Below are 20,213 nucleotides of genomic sequence, written 5' to 3' on the forward strand. Positions count from 1 at the left end.
GCATACAATGAAGACTGTCAACAGTAAATCGGAAATCAAACATTACATGTTTAGCACATCCTTAAAACCAGCCATCCACTGCTGAGGATTCAGGGCCTATATTTTCGAAGCTACGTAATCGTAGGTTGTGATGTCACTACAGCACACGCCATAGATACATCATAGTTTACGATGGTTTCACGATTTCGTAGGCTAAGACTGCTTCGAAAATGTGGGCTCAGGTTAGATCTGAAAGGACCCTGTCGTTTTGAATCATTAATTTTGTAAATATTCCTTGCCATATTAACCAATCTTTTTTTCATTAAAACATAAAATTATAGTAGTTAATTTGGCAGTTAGAATAACAAATTTAATTAATAATAGATTAAGCTGGGGAATGCATTGAAAAGTGGATTCACGAAAAATAATATTTACTCACAGGGTTCATGAATTTCACACTTCCTCAAAACAAATTTCATTACATAAATCGGTTCTTCGACAAACCAGTTAAAGTTAAAGTTTGTTTTGTTTAATGACACCACTAGAGCACATTGATTTATTAATCCATGGCTACTGGATGTTAAACATTTGGTAATTCTGACAGTCTTAGAGAAGAAAAGCACTACATTTTTTCACTGGTAGCAAGGGATCTTTTATAAGCACCATCTCACAGACAGGATAGCACGTACCATGGCCTTCGATATACCAGTTGTGATGTACAGGTTGGAAAGAGAAATAGCCCAATGGGCCCACCAATGGGAAAAACAGTGATGGGGGCAAATGTCTTCATAAACACTACCCCAAATCAAATTAAATAATTTATATTTCACCTGCAAAATATATTTTAATGTAATAAAAATAAAAAGCTACTCTTAAATAAACATGTCTGCATAAAATAAATGCTTTTTGTTTCTTCAGAAACTGCCATGCATGAAAAATATTCTGCAGATATTCCAGGCATCTTGTTATTTAAACCATGCTTTTGTTTAACTGACCTCAAGAGTGTATATATTCATTTTACCAGAACAGCAGAACATACCACATACTTTAACATACTGCCCTCTAGATTAACATCGTTATAGTTAAGGGCAGAAGATTTGGATCAGTCTAACAATATTTACAAATTGTAACGGGTTACTGTGGTTGTCATACAGCAGAATATTATAGTTTAAAACAAACAAAATGATAACAGTATTCAAATCGTTCATAATTTTGCCCTCATCTATAGAGTCTGAAAATCCCATCATTATTATACACTGTAACCATCTAACAGGGGCCCGTTCCACGAAGCAATCTTAGCACTAAGATCACCTTAGTGTATAAGGTAGTTATGCACTTAAGGTGATCTTAGGGCTAAGATCACTTTGTGGAACGGGGCCCTGGAGCTGTATTACAAAATTTGGATGACCAGGGCCCCGTTCCACGAAGCGATCTTAGCACTAAGATTACCTTAGTGTATAAGGTAGCTATGCACTTAAGGTTATCTTAGGGCTAAGATCACTTCGTGGAACGGGGCCCAGTGCTACAGCCATAACTGTTAGTTAATAATCAGCTTTTTTTTATACATTAACAATTTATTGTCAAATCTTTGCTTTAAAATATTATCTGTATCTCGTCTCTGGCAATAAAATTATCAGGGCTAGCTCTACCACTCGCCAAATTCGTCAATTGCGAATTTCAGGAACAATTGGCAAATTTTATTTTGATTTGGCAATAAAATTTCATGTACTAATTGATATTTTGTTGAAAAATAACGGTAGATTTTGCATATTTAAAGATAATTTGACAAATGGTTTTGCTTACGCAGAGCTAGCCCAGATTATTGTGATTTGTTACTTACAAGTACAACCTAACATAATAATGAGAGCAGACTATATTAGTCATGTGATAGATGTCTCTGCTGTGTTGACAATGCATGTGCTTCGACCGACGGTCATCCATATTAACACACACATAAACACACACACAATCCCTCCCCACACACTGTACCTCGTTACAGCAGACTGTTCACCGTTTCCATTTTCTACTATATATTTTACTTGAACATTCGCCAATCAAAATACCTGTATATGTACACCAGTAATCCATTTTCTTATGCTCATCAGTAAAAATAAACATTTAGAAGAATTTCAAGTTTTTTTTTTTTTTTACTTCTGTCGGTTAAATATTTCTAAGACAACATTCGACATGTGTGAACTTTATTTTTGTCACATATGCATATGTGCCATCCATGACACATTGTTGGTTCCTAGTCTCTGCTTTCATTATGTATTCAGCAAAATCCACATGCTACATAAATCGACCAATCATAAATCCTCTTACACATTTAATCCACCAATGATAATTTCTCTTACACAAACAATCCACCAATCAAAGCTAAGTGAATCGTCCTGTATACAATTTTCACCATCTACCAAACTCTGTGTTCATGTTTTCCTCAGTTTCTTCCTCCCATCGTCCGTAATGACTGTTGTCATGGAAGCGATGCGTTTACTGGCGCGTGTCGGAGTGTCGTCAGGATCAGCAACTGGAGGTGGTGGCGCTGCGGGTGGAGTTCTGCCCCCTGATACCCGAGGTCGTTTAGTGAGAGGTGGTGGACTCAGAGACTGAGAGTGGATGACACTGGGGAGAGAACCACAAGACTGCAAACCAACACCTGGAGGATAGAATATTTTATTATCCACATGGTTCAACATACCAAGTTAACAAATATCATACAAAGCACACGTGTAATAACGAGAGTAATGACATAATTTTGGGAAGAGACATCATAACATGCTGTTTCTTCCCCCAGTCCTAGCTCAGACTATGCATGTGAAATGTGAAGTCATTTCGTCTCCTCCTTCTAGTTGTGGTTGAAATATTTTGAGATGGCCCTTGTTATTCATAAAACAATAACAATAATAATAAGGATAATAAAGAAATTATTACACTTGTGTGTGTATCGTACTCATTTTACAACACTTATGTCAGCAGGGCTTCTAGTGTTTTTATAAAATCCACTAGCCATGGGATCAGTGATTTTTAAATTTATTAGCCACGATTAAAAATTCACTAGCCCTACTTTACTTTAAGTTAAAACACTTTTACTAAATAATAGTAATAATCGGATATTTCACCTAAAGAGGGAGATAGAGCTTAAAAACACTAATATTTGGAGGTGAGGTGGGGGCAGGATATTCATATTTAAAAAATAAGACTTAACTGCAACATTTGACCAAAAATAATTCACTAGCCATTGGGCATAGCAATAGTAGTTATTTACTAGCCCAACACTGAATATCACTAGCCATGGGAGTGGGGCTACCATAATCTAGAAGCCCTGGTCAGGATTTATGTGTTACTCTCGCTTAGGGAATACAAACATCCTAAAATCAGTACAACACACAAGCTCATGTTAATAATCTTCATTTATTACATTTCAGTAATATTACTCAGAATACCACATTTTGATTTGTATTACTCAGAATACCTCTACTTTGAGTTGTACTATGCAGAATACCTTTACTTTGAGTACAGTATTCTGAGTAGACTAGTACCATTAAAAGACGTACCCAGTTTGTGTTCCACTTCTTTGAGTTGTACAACTCAGAATAGCTCTACTTTGAGTACGGTATTCTGAGTAGACTAGTACCATTAAAAGACGTACCCAGTTTGTGTTCCACTTCTTTGAGTTGTACAACTCAGAATAGCTTTACTTTGAGTACAGTATTCTGAGTAGACTAGTACCATTAAAAGACGTACCCTGTTTGTGTTCCACTTCTTTGAGTTGTACAAATCAGAATAGCTCTACTTTGAGTACGGTATTCTGAGTAGACTAGTCCCATTAAAAGACGTACCCAGTTTGTGTTCACTTCTTTGAGTTGTACAACTCAGAATACCTCGACTTTGAGTACGGTATTCTGAGCAGACTGGTCCCATTAAAAGACGTACCCAGTTTGTGTTCCACTTCTTTGAGTTGTTTCTCGGCCTCGTCACACTCTTTGTATTTGGCAGCCATCTCCGGTTCCTTCCTCACGGTCAGCTGCTCCTGAAGGTCGTCTTCAGCTTTCTGGTGCTGTACCAGTGCTGCCTTGTAGTTCTGTAAGGTGTCTGTGAAGAAAACCGTATTCTTTAACATGACCATCACAACTGGGCAAAGGCCGTGGTATGTGCTTTCCTGTCTGTGGGAAAGAGCATATAAAAAAAATCTCTTGCTGCATTAGGGAAAATGTTGCGGGTTTCCTCTGATGACTACGAGTCAGAATTACCAACTGTCTGACACTCAATAGCCGATGGTTAATTTATCAATGTGCTCTAGTGTTGTTGTTAAACAAAACATCTTTAACATGACAGACCCTAGTTTTTAAACACTATGGTGTATTGTTCATTAGTTGTTAACATTTGTTTTGTTTAACGACACCACTGGAGCACATTGATTTATTAATCATCGGCTGTTGGATGTCAAACATTTGGTAATTTTTATACATTATAATCTTAGAAACCATTACATTTTTCCACAAGTAGCAAAGGATCTTTTATATGCATCATCCCACAGACAGGACAGTACATACCAGTCGTGGTGCACTGAGAAGAGCAAGAAATAGCCCAATGGGGCTAATGACGGGGATTGATCCTAAACCGACCGCACATCAAGCGAGCACTTAACCACTGGGCTACACCCCACCCTAACTATTAGAGCCATTTTCAACAGCTGAAGTCATACCTATTGTTTATGTACATGTAACTATCAGAGATGTGTTACCGGCTCAAACCCAGAGTGAGTGCACCGCTAGGCTCAATGGGTAGGTGTAAGGCCACATACACCGAGTTTCACTCACGTCACAGGTGCGATTATGGGTGTGTCTCCCGAGTGTATGACCTTACATGGGGGATGATTACCCGACATGCACTGCAGGTTCTGTGTACCCCGGGCTCGGGTGATACTGAGATAGCTCAACTGACAGCAAGCGTGGAGCACGGACCTGTCAAGTAGTCCCATACCGAAATGGAAATACTGCGGCTTCACCATTCATCTCATCATCATCCATGTTTGTAATGTCCAAAAATACAACAAATGCCTTCGTCTCTGTGTTAAATGTTTGTGGCGGTTTAAATAAAAATAAAAAATAAAAAAAAAAAAAAAAATCAGAGATGTTTAGCTACATATTATAGGGAAAACCTAAACAATTGTCTCATGTTTGTAGTGTGGTTTATACACTTGGATGGTGTTTCTTTGTTACTTATCTAATTTAATCCACACCTGTGATGTCACACTTGTTCTAGGTATAGATTATTTTTCAAGAATCAAGGATCTACACCTGTGAAACAATGCAATTTGAACTTATTATGCATTCAGGTTAGGGATTCGAACTCATTACTGACAGAACGTATTCATTGTAAACAAGTACAACGCTTTAGCCCATGAGGCCAAAAATCTCCATCATCAAATAAACATGTAATTTAAGCTTTATAAACCTGATACTAGTGGTAGTAATGTATGCTGGCGGAACACAGCAGACTGTCGGAAACTAAATCAGAAATCAGATATTACATGTTTAGCACATGCATCACACTTACTGCCAGCCATCCACTGCTAAGGATTTCCTAACCAAATCGTTCAAGCTAGGTCCCAAAGGATCCTATGGTTTTGGGTTATTAATTTTGTAAATATTCTTTGCCATTTTAGCCAATACGGGGCTCGTGAATTATTTTTCACGAACCTACACCTCCTCATACATCTCCATTACCTACATACTTAGAGAGTGTGTGGTAAGCCATTGGTAGAGGTTAAACACTTGCACTGAGTAGTGTTTGTTTGCTTCACTTTACCTGCTCTACATACCTGTTTAGGTACATAAAAGTTAAAAGGTTGGTTGCGACGCAAGCACCTCAGGTGAGCACTCTACCCACTGAGCAAGATCCGGCCCCATCTATGTACATAGTGCATAGCAAGTCACTGATCAGGTTTGACTATTTTAGTGTTTTCCCTAGTTTGTTTTAGCACGGTGCAGCACCATGCCTCAATAGTCTAGCACCATCTTGCCTTAATCAGCACCATGCTGCCCTGAGATTAAAGAAGTCTTTTTCACTAATTAATTCTAAAATTGCATTTATAAAACACCCAAAAAGCTATTATTAATTAATAAAATATGCCTTTTATATCTTTTGCCATTCATTTATTAAAGCAAGCACATAAATTACATTAATGTTTATTTCAATTAATTTTTGTGTATTTTTAATGAAAAACCGAAAATGGTGAAAATGCCCCAAAAGTGTTTGGTATACCATGCCTTGCCAAATTTCTAGGGAATATTTCTTTTCTAAACATACCTATCTGTGTACACAGGGCGTGGTAAGCCATTGGCAGTGGCTCACCAAACACAGCTCCTCGTAGTTTCTCAATGGGCAGAGCTCGATTCATTGCTCCACCAAATTTTCCGTTACTTCGGATCCGCTCTCCATCTCGAGTCAGGATCGTCGGGCAGTGTGTGTGTTTCACAATCTACACAGACAATAACACATCACAGTGAAGAATGTTATTTAGACACACACATCAATAAAAAAAAAATATTACATCTCGAGTCAATCAAAAAAATCCAAATATTTTACATCTCGAGTCAGGATCGTCGGGCAGTGTGTGTGTTTCACAATCTAAACAGACAATAACACATCACAGTGAAGTATGTTATTTATACACAGACATTAATTTTTAAAAAAAATTACATCTCGAGTCAGGATCGTCGGGCAGTGTGTGTGTTTCACAATCTAAACAGACAATAACACATCACAGTGAAGTATGTTATTTATACACAGACATTAATTAAAAAATTTTTTTTTTTACATCTCGAGTCAGAATTGTGGGGCAGTGTGTGTGGTTTGTTCAATTCTAAATGAACATATTATTGTTATTATTGAGCGCTTTTGTTTATGAACCAAAATAATTTAATTCAAAATAAAATATGAACTTTTAATCTTATTATTAGTAAGAATAATTTAATTATAAGGATTGTCTGTTATTTCGGGATTCACAAAGTTTGCAGGTAATTTTTTTTGTTCATACTCTGATGAATGTAAAAGAAATAACAAACAATGCTAAAAGGAAAAATCTGTTTAATTTCTATGACAAGAGCAGACCTTCAAATTGCCACAGCAAAAGCTGTAGGACGTAGCCCAGTGGTAATGCACCTGCATGGTGCACAGTCAGTCTAGGATCGATCCCCGTCAGTGACCTCTTTGGGCTATTTCTCGTTGCAGCCAGTGCACCTCGACTGGTATACCAAAGGCTGTGGTATGTGCTATCCTGTCTGTGGGAAAGTGCACATAAAAGATCCGTTGCTGCATTAGGAAATATGTAGCAGGTTTCCTCTGGTGACTACGAGTCAGAATTACCAAATGTTTGACATCTAATAGCCGGTGATTAATTAATCAATGTGCAAAAACACAAAAACAAACTTATTACTTTACATATTTTGGTGTTTAGGGCAACGGCACTGTTCCTCCACCTCTGTGTCTCCCGCCATTCGTCAACAGTGGTTTGATTTCCTATTATTTGACCGGCCTCGGTGGCATCGTGGTTAGTCCATCGGTCTACAGGCTGGTAGGTACTGGGTTCGGATCCCAGTCGAGGCATGGGTTTTTTAATCCAGATACAGACTCCAAACCCTGAGTGAGTGGTCCACAAGGCTCAGTGGGTAGGTGTAAACCACTTGCACCGACCAGTGATCCATAACTGGTTCAACAAAGGCCATGGTTTGTGCTATCCTGCCTGTGGGAAGCACAAATAAAAGATCCCTTGTTGCCTGTCGTAAAAGAGTAGCCTATGTGGCAACAGCGGGTTTCCTCTAAAAAACAGTGTCAGTTTGACGTCCAATAGCCGATGATAAGATAAAAAATCAATGTGCTCTAGTGGCGTCGTTAAATAAAACAAACTTTACTTTTTTTTCTTAATATTTGTACTAAAATATGTCACAAGATATCCAAATTTCAAAGGCTACAAATGGTTGATGTGTATTTAACGAACTATTGATAATGTAATACAATAGCAAACAAATATGTCACAACACACAGATGCTAAATAAAAATGTGACCTACCTCTTGTCTGTAGATATTGGCATAATCCAGAGAATCTAAGATTAACGTATCACCAAGCAACATACCAAAAACTGAAATACAAATAGATAAACATATTAATAAATAAACACATTCAGTGTGGAACTTAATAAGCACATTACACAGACCAAAGCAATTTGCAAAATTGCACAAATAATTTCATTTTCTTATCAACATATCTCACATTTCAAACTATAAAATATGATTTTGATGGCAACATAGTTAAACGATCTGCCTTAAAGGTGTATACCACCAAATAACATCACATAGATGACAATAGTAACATATGTGGTTAAACTCCTACCTGCTGCATATCAATCGACAGAAACACCACGGATATAAATACTACTACCCCTCACCCTTAAAGTGAATCAGAAAAAAATGGACGGTCAAGCTGCTCATTTCAGAGATAACAGGTAGCGTCTATGACTATCCTAGTTCTGTACAACATTTGAGGTTTTGGGTTTTTTTTACAGGTACCCCATACATGTTTCAAACAGAAGGCTACTTGACACAGTGGTACTAGATGAAATAAAATTGCATACATTCTTTGCCTAGATGAAACTAATTTTTTTTATACAATCAACACACTCACATTTATCACCAATCACAGGTTTTGTGGTGTTAACTGCTCTATCAAAAGTTGGATGCACCTCCAACTTTGACCCAGCTGAAGTCATTTGATTTAAGGCTAGCAGGTACTGTGTTCAGACCAATCCAGACAGAGTTTCTACTACACCAACTTCTCTCCCACTACCACTAACCCACTGTCCTGGACAGACAGCCCAGATAGCTGAGGTGTGTGCCCAAAACTGTGCCCTTGAAACTTAACTAGATATAAGAACAGAAACCAAATCTCACCTCCATAATATCACAGCTTTACCTGTTTTAACTTGTTTCATAGATTCTGTAAAGTACATATACTCGGGTAATAATATCAACCTATTAAAGGGACATTCCCGAGTTTGCTGCATTGTAAAATGTTTCCAAAAAAATAAAATATTTCTACAATTAAACTTACATATTAAACATATTTTCTTGTTTAGAATATCAGTGTCTGTATATTCAATGTGTTTCTGGTCGTTTTAATATTTGTAAGAAACCCAAACTGGATTTTGTCTTCAAATAATTTTGTACGTACGTATGAAATTTAACCTAGTACAAATAGTAGAATGATCAGAAACACGTTTAATATACAGCCACTAATATTTTATGCAGAAAAATATATTTGAAATGTAATTACAATCGTTAAAAAGTCTCTGTTAGTCAATAACATCTTAAAAATTGCAGCAAACTCAGGAATGTCCCTTTAATGCAAAATACAACAGAAAAGAATGTGTTACCTATTTTACAATTACTTTGATCCTGAGGGAAAATGAGCAGATTTCTGGCATAAACTGGGTTCCCTGCAGGTCTCCAGTTGGAGCGGAATCGAACGTGTGGAAGAGGTCTGCAAACAAGATAGGTTTATTCAGGTAGAATTTAGGTAGAATTTAAAACTTATAAACAATGTATGCAGAGCAATATTTAGTATGACAATCATAATGCAATCTGAATCCACTACTATAAACCAGGAAAAAAAACATGCGTATAAATTTGCATGTTTTATTACAGCTTTTTTGCGATGTGTAAAATTTGAGAACAACCATAGGTATCTGCAATTAAAGTTACTGTAATGTGTGTGTATAAATATCACAAATTAAAGTCACAGACGCTAGTTTTTAAGCCGTTTTTGATCATTTTAAACTACACCTGAAGTGGTTCTGGCCATCCACGTTTTTTGTAATAATTCTTCATAACTCTAAAAACACACGTTCATCTGAGAAGTAATGGTTATCGTGACAAGCTTTAGTTTATTTTTTAGATGGTATTTTCCCATTAAAACATAACAGACTTTAGCTTCTCTATGTTATAACCTTATCCAAATGTGTTTTGCAGGTTTGAAGATTAACTAAACTTAAGTGTTAATTTTCAGGGGCTGAAACTGGCGTCTGCACCTTAAAGGGCCTTAATTTGTGAAACATTAAGCTATAGGATAATGCTGCTACCCCCCCCCCCCCCCCCCCCCCGTTAACATGTAATAATTTCTAGGGTGGAGAGGAATAGACCATATTGCACCTCCCTCTGTTAACATGTAATAATTTCTAGGGTGGAGAGGAATAGACCATATTGCACCTCCCTCTGTTAACATGTAATAATTTCTAAGGTGGAGAGGAATAGAACATATTGCACCTCCCTCTGTTAACATGTAATAATTTCTAAGGTGGAGAGGAATAGAACATATTGCACCCCCCTCTGTTAACATGTAATAATTTCTAAGGTGGAGAGGAATAGAACATATTGCACCCCCCTCTGTTAACATGTAATAATTTCTAGGGTGGAGAGGAATAGAACATATTGCACCCCCCTCTGTTAACATGTAATAATTTCTAGGGTGGAGAAGAATAGAACATATTGCACCCCCCTCTGTTAACATGTAATAATTTCTAGGGTGGAGAGGAATAGAACATATTGCACCCCCCTCTGTTAACATGTAATAATTTCTAAGGTGGAGAGGAATAGAACATATTGCACCCCCCTCTGTTAACATGTAATAATTTCTAGGGTGGAGAGGAATAGAACATATTGCACCCCCTCTCTGTTAACATGTAATAATTTCTAGGGTGGAGAGGAATAGAACATATTGCACCCCCTCTCTGTTAACATGTAATAATTTCTAGGGTGGAGAGGAATAGAACATATTGCACCCCCCTATGTTAACATGTAATAATTTCTAAGGTGGAGAGGAATAGAACATATTGCACCCCCCTCTGTTAACATGTAATAATTTCTAAGGTGGAGAGGAATAGAACATATTGCACCCCTCTCTGTTAACATGTAATAATTTCTAGGGTGGAGAGGAACAGAACATATTGCACCCCCCTCTGTTAACATGTAATAATTTCTAGGGTGGAGAGGAATAGAACATATTGCACCCCCCCCCCCCCCCGTTAACATGTAATAATTTCTAAGGTGGAGAGGAATAGAAGATATTGCACACCCCCCCCCCCCCCCGTTAACATGTAATAATTTCTAGGGTGGAGAGGAATAGACCATATTGCACCCCCTCTGTTAACATGTAATAATTTCTAAGGTGGAGAGGAATAGAACATATTGCACCCCCTCTCTGTTAACATGTAATAATTTCTAAGGTGGAGAGGAATAGAACATATTGCACCCCCCTCTGTTAACATGTAATAATTTCTAGGGTGAAGAGGAACAGAACATATTGCACCCCCTCTGTTAACATGTAATAATTTCTAAGGTGGAGAGGAATAGAACATATTGCACCCCCCTCTGTTAACATGTAATAATTTCTAAGGTGGAAAGGAATAGAACATATTGCACCCCCTCTCTGTTAACATGTAATAATTTCTAAGGTGGAGAGGAACAGAACATATTGCACCCCCCTCTGTTAACATGTAATAATTTCTAAGGTGGAGAGGAACAGAACATATTGCACCCCCCTCTGTTAACATGTAATAATTTCTAGGGTGGAGAGGAACAGAACATATTGCACCCCCCTCTGTTAACATGTAATAATTTCTAAGGTGGAGAGGAACAGAACATATTGCACCCCCCTCTGTTAACATGTAATAATTTCTAAGGTGGAGAGGAATAGAACATATTGCACCCCCCTCTGTTAACATGTAATAATTTCTAAGGTGCAGAGGAATAGAACATATTGCACCCCCCTCTGTTAACATGTAATAATTTCTAAGGTGCAGAGGAATAGAACATATTGCACCCCTCATTGTTAACATGTAATAATTTCTAAGGTGGAGAAGAATAGAACATATTGCACCCCCCTCTGTTAACATGTAATAATTTCTAGGGTGGAGAGGAATAGAACATATTGCACCCCCTCTGTTAACATGTAATAATTTCTAGGGTGGAGAGGAACAGAACATATTGCACCCCCCTCTGTTAACATGTAATAATTTCTAAGGTGGAGAGGAACAGAACATATTGCACCCCCCTCTGTTAACATGTAATAATTTCTAAGGTGGAGAGGAATAGAACATATTGCACCTCCCTCTCTGTTAACATGTAATAATTTCTAAGGTGGAGAGGAATAGAACATATTGCACCCCCCTCTGTTAACATGTAATAATTTCTAGGGTGGAGAGGAATAGAACATATTGCACCCCCCTCTGTTAACATGTAATAATTTCTAGGGTGGAGAGGAATAGAACATATTGCACCCCCCTCTGTTGACATGTAATAATTTCTAGGGTGGAGAGGAATAGAACATATTGCACCCCCCTCTGTTGACATGTAATAATTTCTAGGGTGGAGAGGAACATAACATATTGCACCCCCTCTGTTGACATGTAATAATTTCTAGGGTGGAGAGGAACAGAACATATTGCACCCCCCTCTGTTGACATGTAATAATTTCTAGGGTGGAGAGGAACAGAACATATTGCACCCCCCTCTGTTGACATGTAATAATTTCTAGGGTGGAGAGGAACAGAACATATTGCACCCCCCTCTGTTGACATGTAATAATTTCTAGGGTGGAGAGGAACAGAACATATTGCACACCCCTCTGTTGACATGTAATAATTTCTAGGGTGGAGAGGAACAGAACATATTGCACACCCCTCTGTTGACATGTAATAATTTCTAGGGTGGAGAGGAACAGAACATATTGCACCCCCCTCTGTTGACATGTAATAATTTCTAGGGTGGAGAGGAACAGAACATATTGCACCCCCCTCTGTTGACATGTAATAATTTCTAGGGTGGAGAGGAACAGAACATATTGCACCTCCCTCTGTTGACATGTAATAATTTCTAGGGTGGAGAGGAACAGAACATATTGCACCCCCCTCTGTTGACATGTAATAATTTCTAGGGTGGAGAGGAACAGAACATATTGCACCCCCCTCTGTTGACATGTAATAATTTCTAGGGTGGAGAGGAACAGAACATATTGCACCCCCCTCTGTTGACATGTAATAATTTCTAGGGTGGAGAGGAACAGAACATATTGCACCCCCCTCTGTTGACATGTAATAATTTCTAGGGTGCAGAGGAACAGAACATATTGCACCCCCCTCTGTTGACATGTAATAATTTCTAGGGTGGAGAGGAACAGAACATATTGCACCCCCCTCTGTTGACATGTAATAATTTCTAGGGTGGAGAGGAACGGAACATATTGCACCCCCCTCTGTTGACATGTAATAATTTCTAGGGTGGAGAGGAACGGAACATATTGCACCCACCTCTGTTGACATGTAATAATTTCTAGGGTGGAGAGGAATAGAACATATTGCACCCCCCTCTGTTAACATGTAATAATATTGCACCCCCCTCTGTTAACATGTAATAATTTCTAGGGTGGAGAGGATTGGAACATACTGTACACCCCTCTGTTAACATGTAACAATTTCTAGAACTGCCCTGACTTACTTGGACCAGTCTGGAAGATTTTTTCGGTAAATCGAGTCGAGAGGTAAAACTTGCTGTTTTCCATTTGTCTGGTGGTAGATTTCTTTTGCCTGGAATCAAATAAAATATTAATAGTTCAAAAGGATAACACAGAGTTCATATACATGGAAGAAGGAAATATTTTATTTAACGACGTACTCAACGCATTTTATTTACAGTTATATGGCGTCGGACATATGGTTACGGACGACATAGATATTGAGTGAGGAAACCCGCTGTCGCCACTTCATGGGCTACTCTTTTAAATTAGCAGCAAGGGATCTTTTATATGCACCATCCCGTAGACAGGATAGCACATACCACAGCCTTTGATGTACCAGTCGTGGTGCACTGGCTGGAGTGAGACATATACATGGAAGTTCATGGACATCAATAATTGTTTTCAACTTATTTAAGGGACCACATCACCATTCCCAGTGACATATCTTTGTGTAGCAGTTTACCGGCCTCGGTGGCGTCGTGGTTAGGCCATCGGTCTACAGGCTGGTAGGTACTGGTTTTGGATCCCAGTGGAGGCATGGGATTTTTAATCCAGATACCAATTCTAAACCCTGAGTGAGTGCTCCGCAAGGCTCAATGGGTAGGTGTAAACCACTTGCACCGACCAGTGATCCATAACTGGTTCAACAAAGGCCATGGTTTGTTCTATCCTGCCTGTGGGAAGCACAAATAAAAGATCCCTTGCTGCCTGTCATAAAAGAGTAGCCTATGTGGCAACAGCGGGCTTCCATTGGAAAATAGTGTCAGAATGACCATATGTTTGACGTCCAATAGCCGATGATAATATAAAAAATCAATGTGCTCTAGTGGTGTCGTTAAATAAAACAAACTTTACTTTTTTTTTGTGTAGCAGTTTAATATATACTCTTCAAAAGAAGAAACGCAAAACCACATTGTCGTAACATTTGGAGAATTGATTTAATTATTGAATGGTGAGTCCGATAATTACCAAATGTTGCAGGATTGTTCACAATTCACTCTAGTCCATTGTGAGTAAGTGATAGGACCAAGGTCAAGGTCATCTGGAGTCAATACCGGGTGTGGCCTCCGCGTGTGTTGACAACTGCCTGGCACCGCCTGCCCATTGAAGCAACCAGAGTACGGATGACGTCCCGGGGGATGGTGGCCCACTCGGCCTGCAAGGCTGCTGCCAGCTCGGGCAGGGTCTGGGGCTGTGGTTGTCACTGTCGGAGGCGTCGGTCCAACTCGTCCCATAGATGCTCAATTGGGTTCAAATCCGGTGATATCGATGGCCAAGGAAGGACATTAATGTTGTTGTTCTGTAGGAAAGCCGTTGTGAGACGTGCTGTGTGAGGCCTGGCGTTGTCATGTTGGAACACTGCGTTGGCGTTGGCCATAACTGGAACGATGTGTGGCCGGAGGATCTGGTCAATGTAGCCCTGTGCATTCAGGTTGCCCGCACGTGGACCAGGTCAGTTCTGCCAGTGTGTGAGATGGCTGCCCACACCATGACACTACCCCCGCCGAATCTGTCCTCTTCCTGCACGCAATTTGCCGCATAACGTTCACCACGACGCCTATACACGCGACATCTTCCATCATGACGTCGGAGCAGAAATCGGGACTCGTCACTGAACCACACCTGTCTCCATCGCAGTTGAGGCCATTGTCGATGAATCTGGCACCACTGCAGTCGGTGTCGACGGTGTTGTGGTGTTAAGATGACACCTCGAACTGGACGTCTGGCACGAATTCCTACCTCACGTAGGCGGTTCCGTACGGTCTGGTCGGATATCCTGCGCAAACCTGGTATTGCTGCGGCTGTGGAGGTGGCAGTAGTCAATCGTTCCCGAAGGTGGCGTACCCGGATGTAGCGATCCTGCCGGGGGTAGTGACCCGTGGTCGACCGGATCTAGGGAGGTCACGTGTTGATCCATGTTGCTGGTAACGGTCCCACAGTCTGGAGATGGTGCTTGGGGACACATGGAATGCCCTGGCAACGGCCGTTCTGGATTCGCCTGCGTCTAGTCGGCCGATGGCATTGTTTCTCTGCGGTTCACTGAGACGTGGCATGTCCTGGATTGTCAAATGTCGGCCAGATACAGAGGCCAGGCAAGCGAACACCCTGCACTTTTATACTGTCGGTGTTCATGTTGCACGTGCAGACAACGCACGTGCAGTGGTGACATGGTTTGCACGTGGCTGCGTTTTTGCGAATATTCACATTTTGGAACTTTATTGTACAGTAGCTGCGTTTTATCGAATGTAACCGTGGGAATGTGTTTGGGACATGCAATGATCTTATATTCACAAAGCATGAACCGGTAGGAAACATAAAATCGGAGTTATAACCCATTTGTACCCTTTTGCGTTTCTTTTTTTGAAGAGTATATGTCCAGTTTAGGAAAAAGGTCTTAATTAAATAACATAAAATACTGAAATCTTTCTGAAATCTTTCACTGATGATTAAAAGCAGTTTGACCTCTCTATTAGTAACTTTTATTACTAAATGATAACAACTATCAGTGTTTCTGCCAAAAATACATTTTTGGGTATGGCACTGTGGAATTGAATGCAATCATCAACAGGGGTATGGGGAGGCCTACCCCAGAAAGAATATCGGTTAAGTTTAGGGTTAGGGTTAAGAAAATCATACAGTAATGATAAGACTAATTAATTTTGTTAAAAGGTTAACTTAAAAATAAAAAATAAAATAAAATAAAAATGTGGGTATGGCGTCATACCCGTTTTACCCTTTGGCAGAAACTGACTATACATGTGGTATGCTGTCTCTTGTATAACAGCAAAACTAGGTGGTGTTCTGGCTTAAGGGGGAATAACTCCAAACATTTCAGGTCATCCTACACAGATTTTTTGCATGTCAGTTACCAAGCGACTGTACTTCCTAAAAATAGCAGTCACATAGCTGATTTGTTTATCACAGAATGTATTCTGACATGAAAACTTTATTGAAATTCATGCAAACGTGAAAGTTGATGAAAAAAGGGATGGGAAAATGATAAATTCATACCTTAATCTAACTTAAAAAGGAGAGATTTTTCAGTATTAACTTATATGACATACATGAACAGACATATTAGCTAAACAAACTTCTCACTTAGTTTCGTTTCAATACATAAAGTGAAACATTAACACAAGTATACATTCATTGGTTTTCTACAAACCCGTTTGGTTGTCAAGGTGATGACACAGTCCATATCAGCTGACATGTGCCAGGACAAGACTCTAGCAATGTCGTTATCTTCAACCATAGCAAGATGGGCAATCTGAAAAAAAAGAAAGAAAAAATTTGTAGTGTTGTTCAACTGCCAACACTGTTGCTATTATCAGTCTGTCCTATAACACTAGTGAACTACTGTTCACATTAAAATCATATTTTCAGAGGTTACGCATATCACTGTTAATCTTAGTAGGCCATAGTCAGGGTAACTGATTAGCAAGGGCTGCAGAACAGACTGGGTTGCAGAGGCCATGACCCCCCCCCCCCCCCACACTCCCCCACTTTTCCATTTTACTGTGCTCAAAAGGATGAAAATGCTGTATTTTAACATCTAAAATTAAATTTTTGATCAGGGATGCATGCCCTAAAGCCTCCTAACAGGTTTTGGCCCTTAAGTATATGTATTTTCATCTCCCAGGTCATTAAATTGACAGTGCCCCCCCCCCCCCCTCCAACTTTCAAATACACACCACAGACCCTGATTATTAGGTTACATGTTATTTCTCAGTCATAACTTATTCGATTATGATTCCAGTTTTGAAATTTCAACTAGAAACACCTTGTTCTTTTTTTTGTTGTTGCAATGTATGTAATAGTTTAAAATCAATTAAATTATTTACATATTTACATATACCATAGCCAGACAAATGGACATTGTATTCCATTAATTGATATAATGGTTTCTATTAATCAGAACCACTACTTTAATTATTTCACATTACCTTCCCTAAAACAACCAATATTTATTTAATAATACTTTCCCTTAGCTGTCCATTATTTATTTAACATTCCCTAAACTGTCTGCTATTTAATATTACCGTATCTAAACAGCCCTTTATTTATTTAACATTCCCTAAACTGTCTGCTATTTAATATTACCGTATCTAAACAGCCCTTTATTTATTTAACATTCCCTAAACTGTCTGCTATTTAATATTACCGTATCTAAACAGCCCTTTATTTATTTAACATTCCCTAAACTGTCTGCTATTTAATATTACCGTATCTAAACAGCCCTTTATTTATTTAACATTCCCTAAACTGTCTGCTATTTAATATTACCGTATCTAAACAGCCCTTTATTTATTTAACATTCCCTAAACTGTCTGCTATTTAATATTACCGTATCTAAACAGCCCTTTATTTATTTAACATTGCTTTCCCTAAAATGCCCTTTATTTAAAGGGACATACCCTAGTTTTTAAACACTAACAAAACAAAATCTGGTTTTGATAACTGAAATCATACTTTACTTAGATTTTATGGTTTAGATTATTAATTTCCATACATTTGAAGTGTTTTTGGTCTTCCTGGTGTTTTTAATATCACAAAATGCATTTCTCATATTTTTAAAAACGCACGAGCGTCCGAGTAGTAACAGTTATGGAGTCGAGTTTTAGTCTATTTTAAGAGGGTATTTCACCATTTCAAAGTCACAGACTCATGTTTCACTAAATTGTAACTTTATCTAAATGTGTTACAGGTTTGTAGATTAATTAAACTTAGTGTTAATTATCACAGGTTGAAACTAGGGTATGTCCCTTTAACATTGCTTTCCCTAAAAAGTATTTTACTTAACATTGCTTTCCCTAAAATGTCCTTTATTTATTTAACATTACTTTCCCTAAAATGTCCTTTATTTATTTAACATTACCTTCCCTAAACTGTTGTTTATTTAATATTACCTTCCCTAAACTACCCATTATTGAATTTAACAATACTTTCCCTAAACTGTCCATTAATCATTTAACATTCCCCAAACTGTCTGCTATTTAACATTACCTTCCCTAAACTGCCCCTTATTATTGTCCTTTATTTATTTAACCTTCCCTTAACAGTCCATTATTAATCTAACATTACCTTCCCTAAAATGTCTGCTATTTAACATTACCTTCCCTCAAATGTCCTTTATTTATTTAACCTTCCCTAAACAGTTCATTATTTATCTAACATTACCTTCCCTAAAATGTCTGCTATTTAACACTATCTTCCCCAACATGTTCTTTACTTAACATTACCCTCCTTAAAATGTACTCAATTTAATTAATATTACCTTTCCTAAACTGTCCCTTATTTATTTAACATTACCTTCCCTCAAATGTCCTTTATTTATTTAACACTGCCTTCCCCAACATGTCCTTTACTTAACATTACCTTCCCTAACATGGCTAGTTCTGGCACTCGCTAAATCTGCCAAATGCAAATTTTAATAACATTTGGCAATTTTTATTTTTATTTGGCAAACTAATTGATATTTTGTTACAAAATAACTGGGTTTTTGCCATATATGTCAAGTTTAATAGTTGATTTGGCAAACTTATCTGATCACCCAGAGCTAGCCCCACTTAAACTGTCCATTATTTATTTAACCTTACCTTCCCTAACATGTCCATTATTTAACATTACCTTCCCTAACATGTCCATTATTTAACATTACCTTCCCTAACATGTCCATTATTTAACCTTACCTTCCCTAACATGTCCATTATTTAACCTTACCTTCCCTAACATGTCCATTATTTAACCTTACCTTCCCTAACATGTCCATTATTTAACCTTACCTTCCCTAACATGTCCATTATTTAACATTACCTTCCCTAACATGTCCATTATTTAACCTTACCTTCCCTAACATGTCCATTATTTAACCTTACCTTCCCTAACACCTCTGGCCCTTTCGGCATGGACTGCAGCCCACAACATCTCCGTGGAACTTTTAGTAACTGTTCTCTTTCTTTCATTCGTGCCTGGATTAACTTCTCAACTGTCTCAACCTAAACAGTATAAAAACATAATTATATTGCAACCTTTTTTTTTCCGCCTGTTACCAACTATGGTTAGACTGCAGGTGCTCCCTTGTAACTGTCAGTGCAGGCAGTCCCTCCTTCACCCTCCCCAACCCTTTCCTGTCCTGGACTGAGGAACCGACTGTAGGCCGGTACTTGTGCCCAGGACAGGCGTGTGCTACAACAGCTTGCTCTGAATGTGCACGTCATTTTAGAATTAGAATTAGAAGCTTTTTTCAGTAATGTCACATTGATTTTCAACTCAAACCAAAAAAATATATTAAAAAATTAAGTGTTTTTGGTTAATAATTCCAATTTGGTTTGACGTAAAAGGAAAGGAAAACTTTTAGAAATAAGACAAATGTTGTATTTTTTTATGTGCAGTGTGTAAAAAACATTGTTCAAGATGTAAATAACACTGCAATAATAACTCATAGTGAAGAATGCTGTCTGCCAATGGACATTGAAATTTTATTTTCTTGGACTAGTTTATCCTACTCAACTCCATATTTAATAATTATTTTGTTAATCTGTCTTTACTACATGGATATCCATTTTGTATATACATGTACATAGTATATAATAAAAGAAAAAGAATAAAAGATAATAAAATAACCCAGTGAAAAGATGACATTTTACACTATGACTATATATTG

The 20,213-nt window shown here is 38.2% G+C and overlaps 1 protein-coding gene across 1 annotated transcript in view; it reads right to left on the minus strand.

Moving 5' to 3' along the window:
• Window positions 1–1,378: 1,378 nt before the first annotated feature.
• LOC121376921 (structural maintenance of chromosomes flexible hinge domain-containing protein 1-like) overlaps window positions 1,379–20,213 on the minus strand; it is a 92,687-nt gene continuing 73,852 nt past the window's right edge. Inside the window, exons 29-36 of the mRNA XM_041504725.1 lie at window positions 19,426–19,545; window positions 16,716–16,817; window positions 13,531–13,619; window positions 9,414–9,520; window positions 8,053–8,123; window positions 6,292–6,463; window positions 3,913–4,071; window positions 1,379–2,635 (exon numbers count right to left, since the gene is read on the minus strand). Of these exons, the coding sequence (XP_041360659.1) occupies window positions 2,406–2,635; window positions 3,913–4,071; window positions 6,292–6,463; window positions 8,053–8,123; window positions 9,414–9,520; window positions 13,531–13,619; window positions 16,716–16,817; window positions 19,426–19,545 (1,050 nt within the window). The 3' untranslated portion in view covers window positions 1,379–2,405. The remainder of the gene's footprint in view (window positions 2,636–3,912; window positions 4,072–6,291; window positions 6,464–8,052; window positions 8,124–9,413; window positions 9,521–13,530; window positions 13,620–16,715; window positions 16,818–19,425; window positions 19,546–20,213) is intronic.

Source organism: Gigantopelta aegis, chromosome 7 (assembly GCF_016097555.1).
Source record: "Gigantopelta aegis isolate Gae_Host chromosome 7, Gae_host_genome, whole genome shotgun sequence".
In the NCBI taxonomy this organism is placed as follows: Eukaryota; Metazoa; Mollusca; class Gastropoda; order Neomphalida; family Peltospiridae; genus Gigantopelta; species Gigantopelta aegis.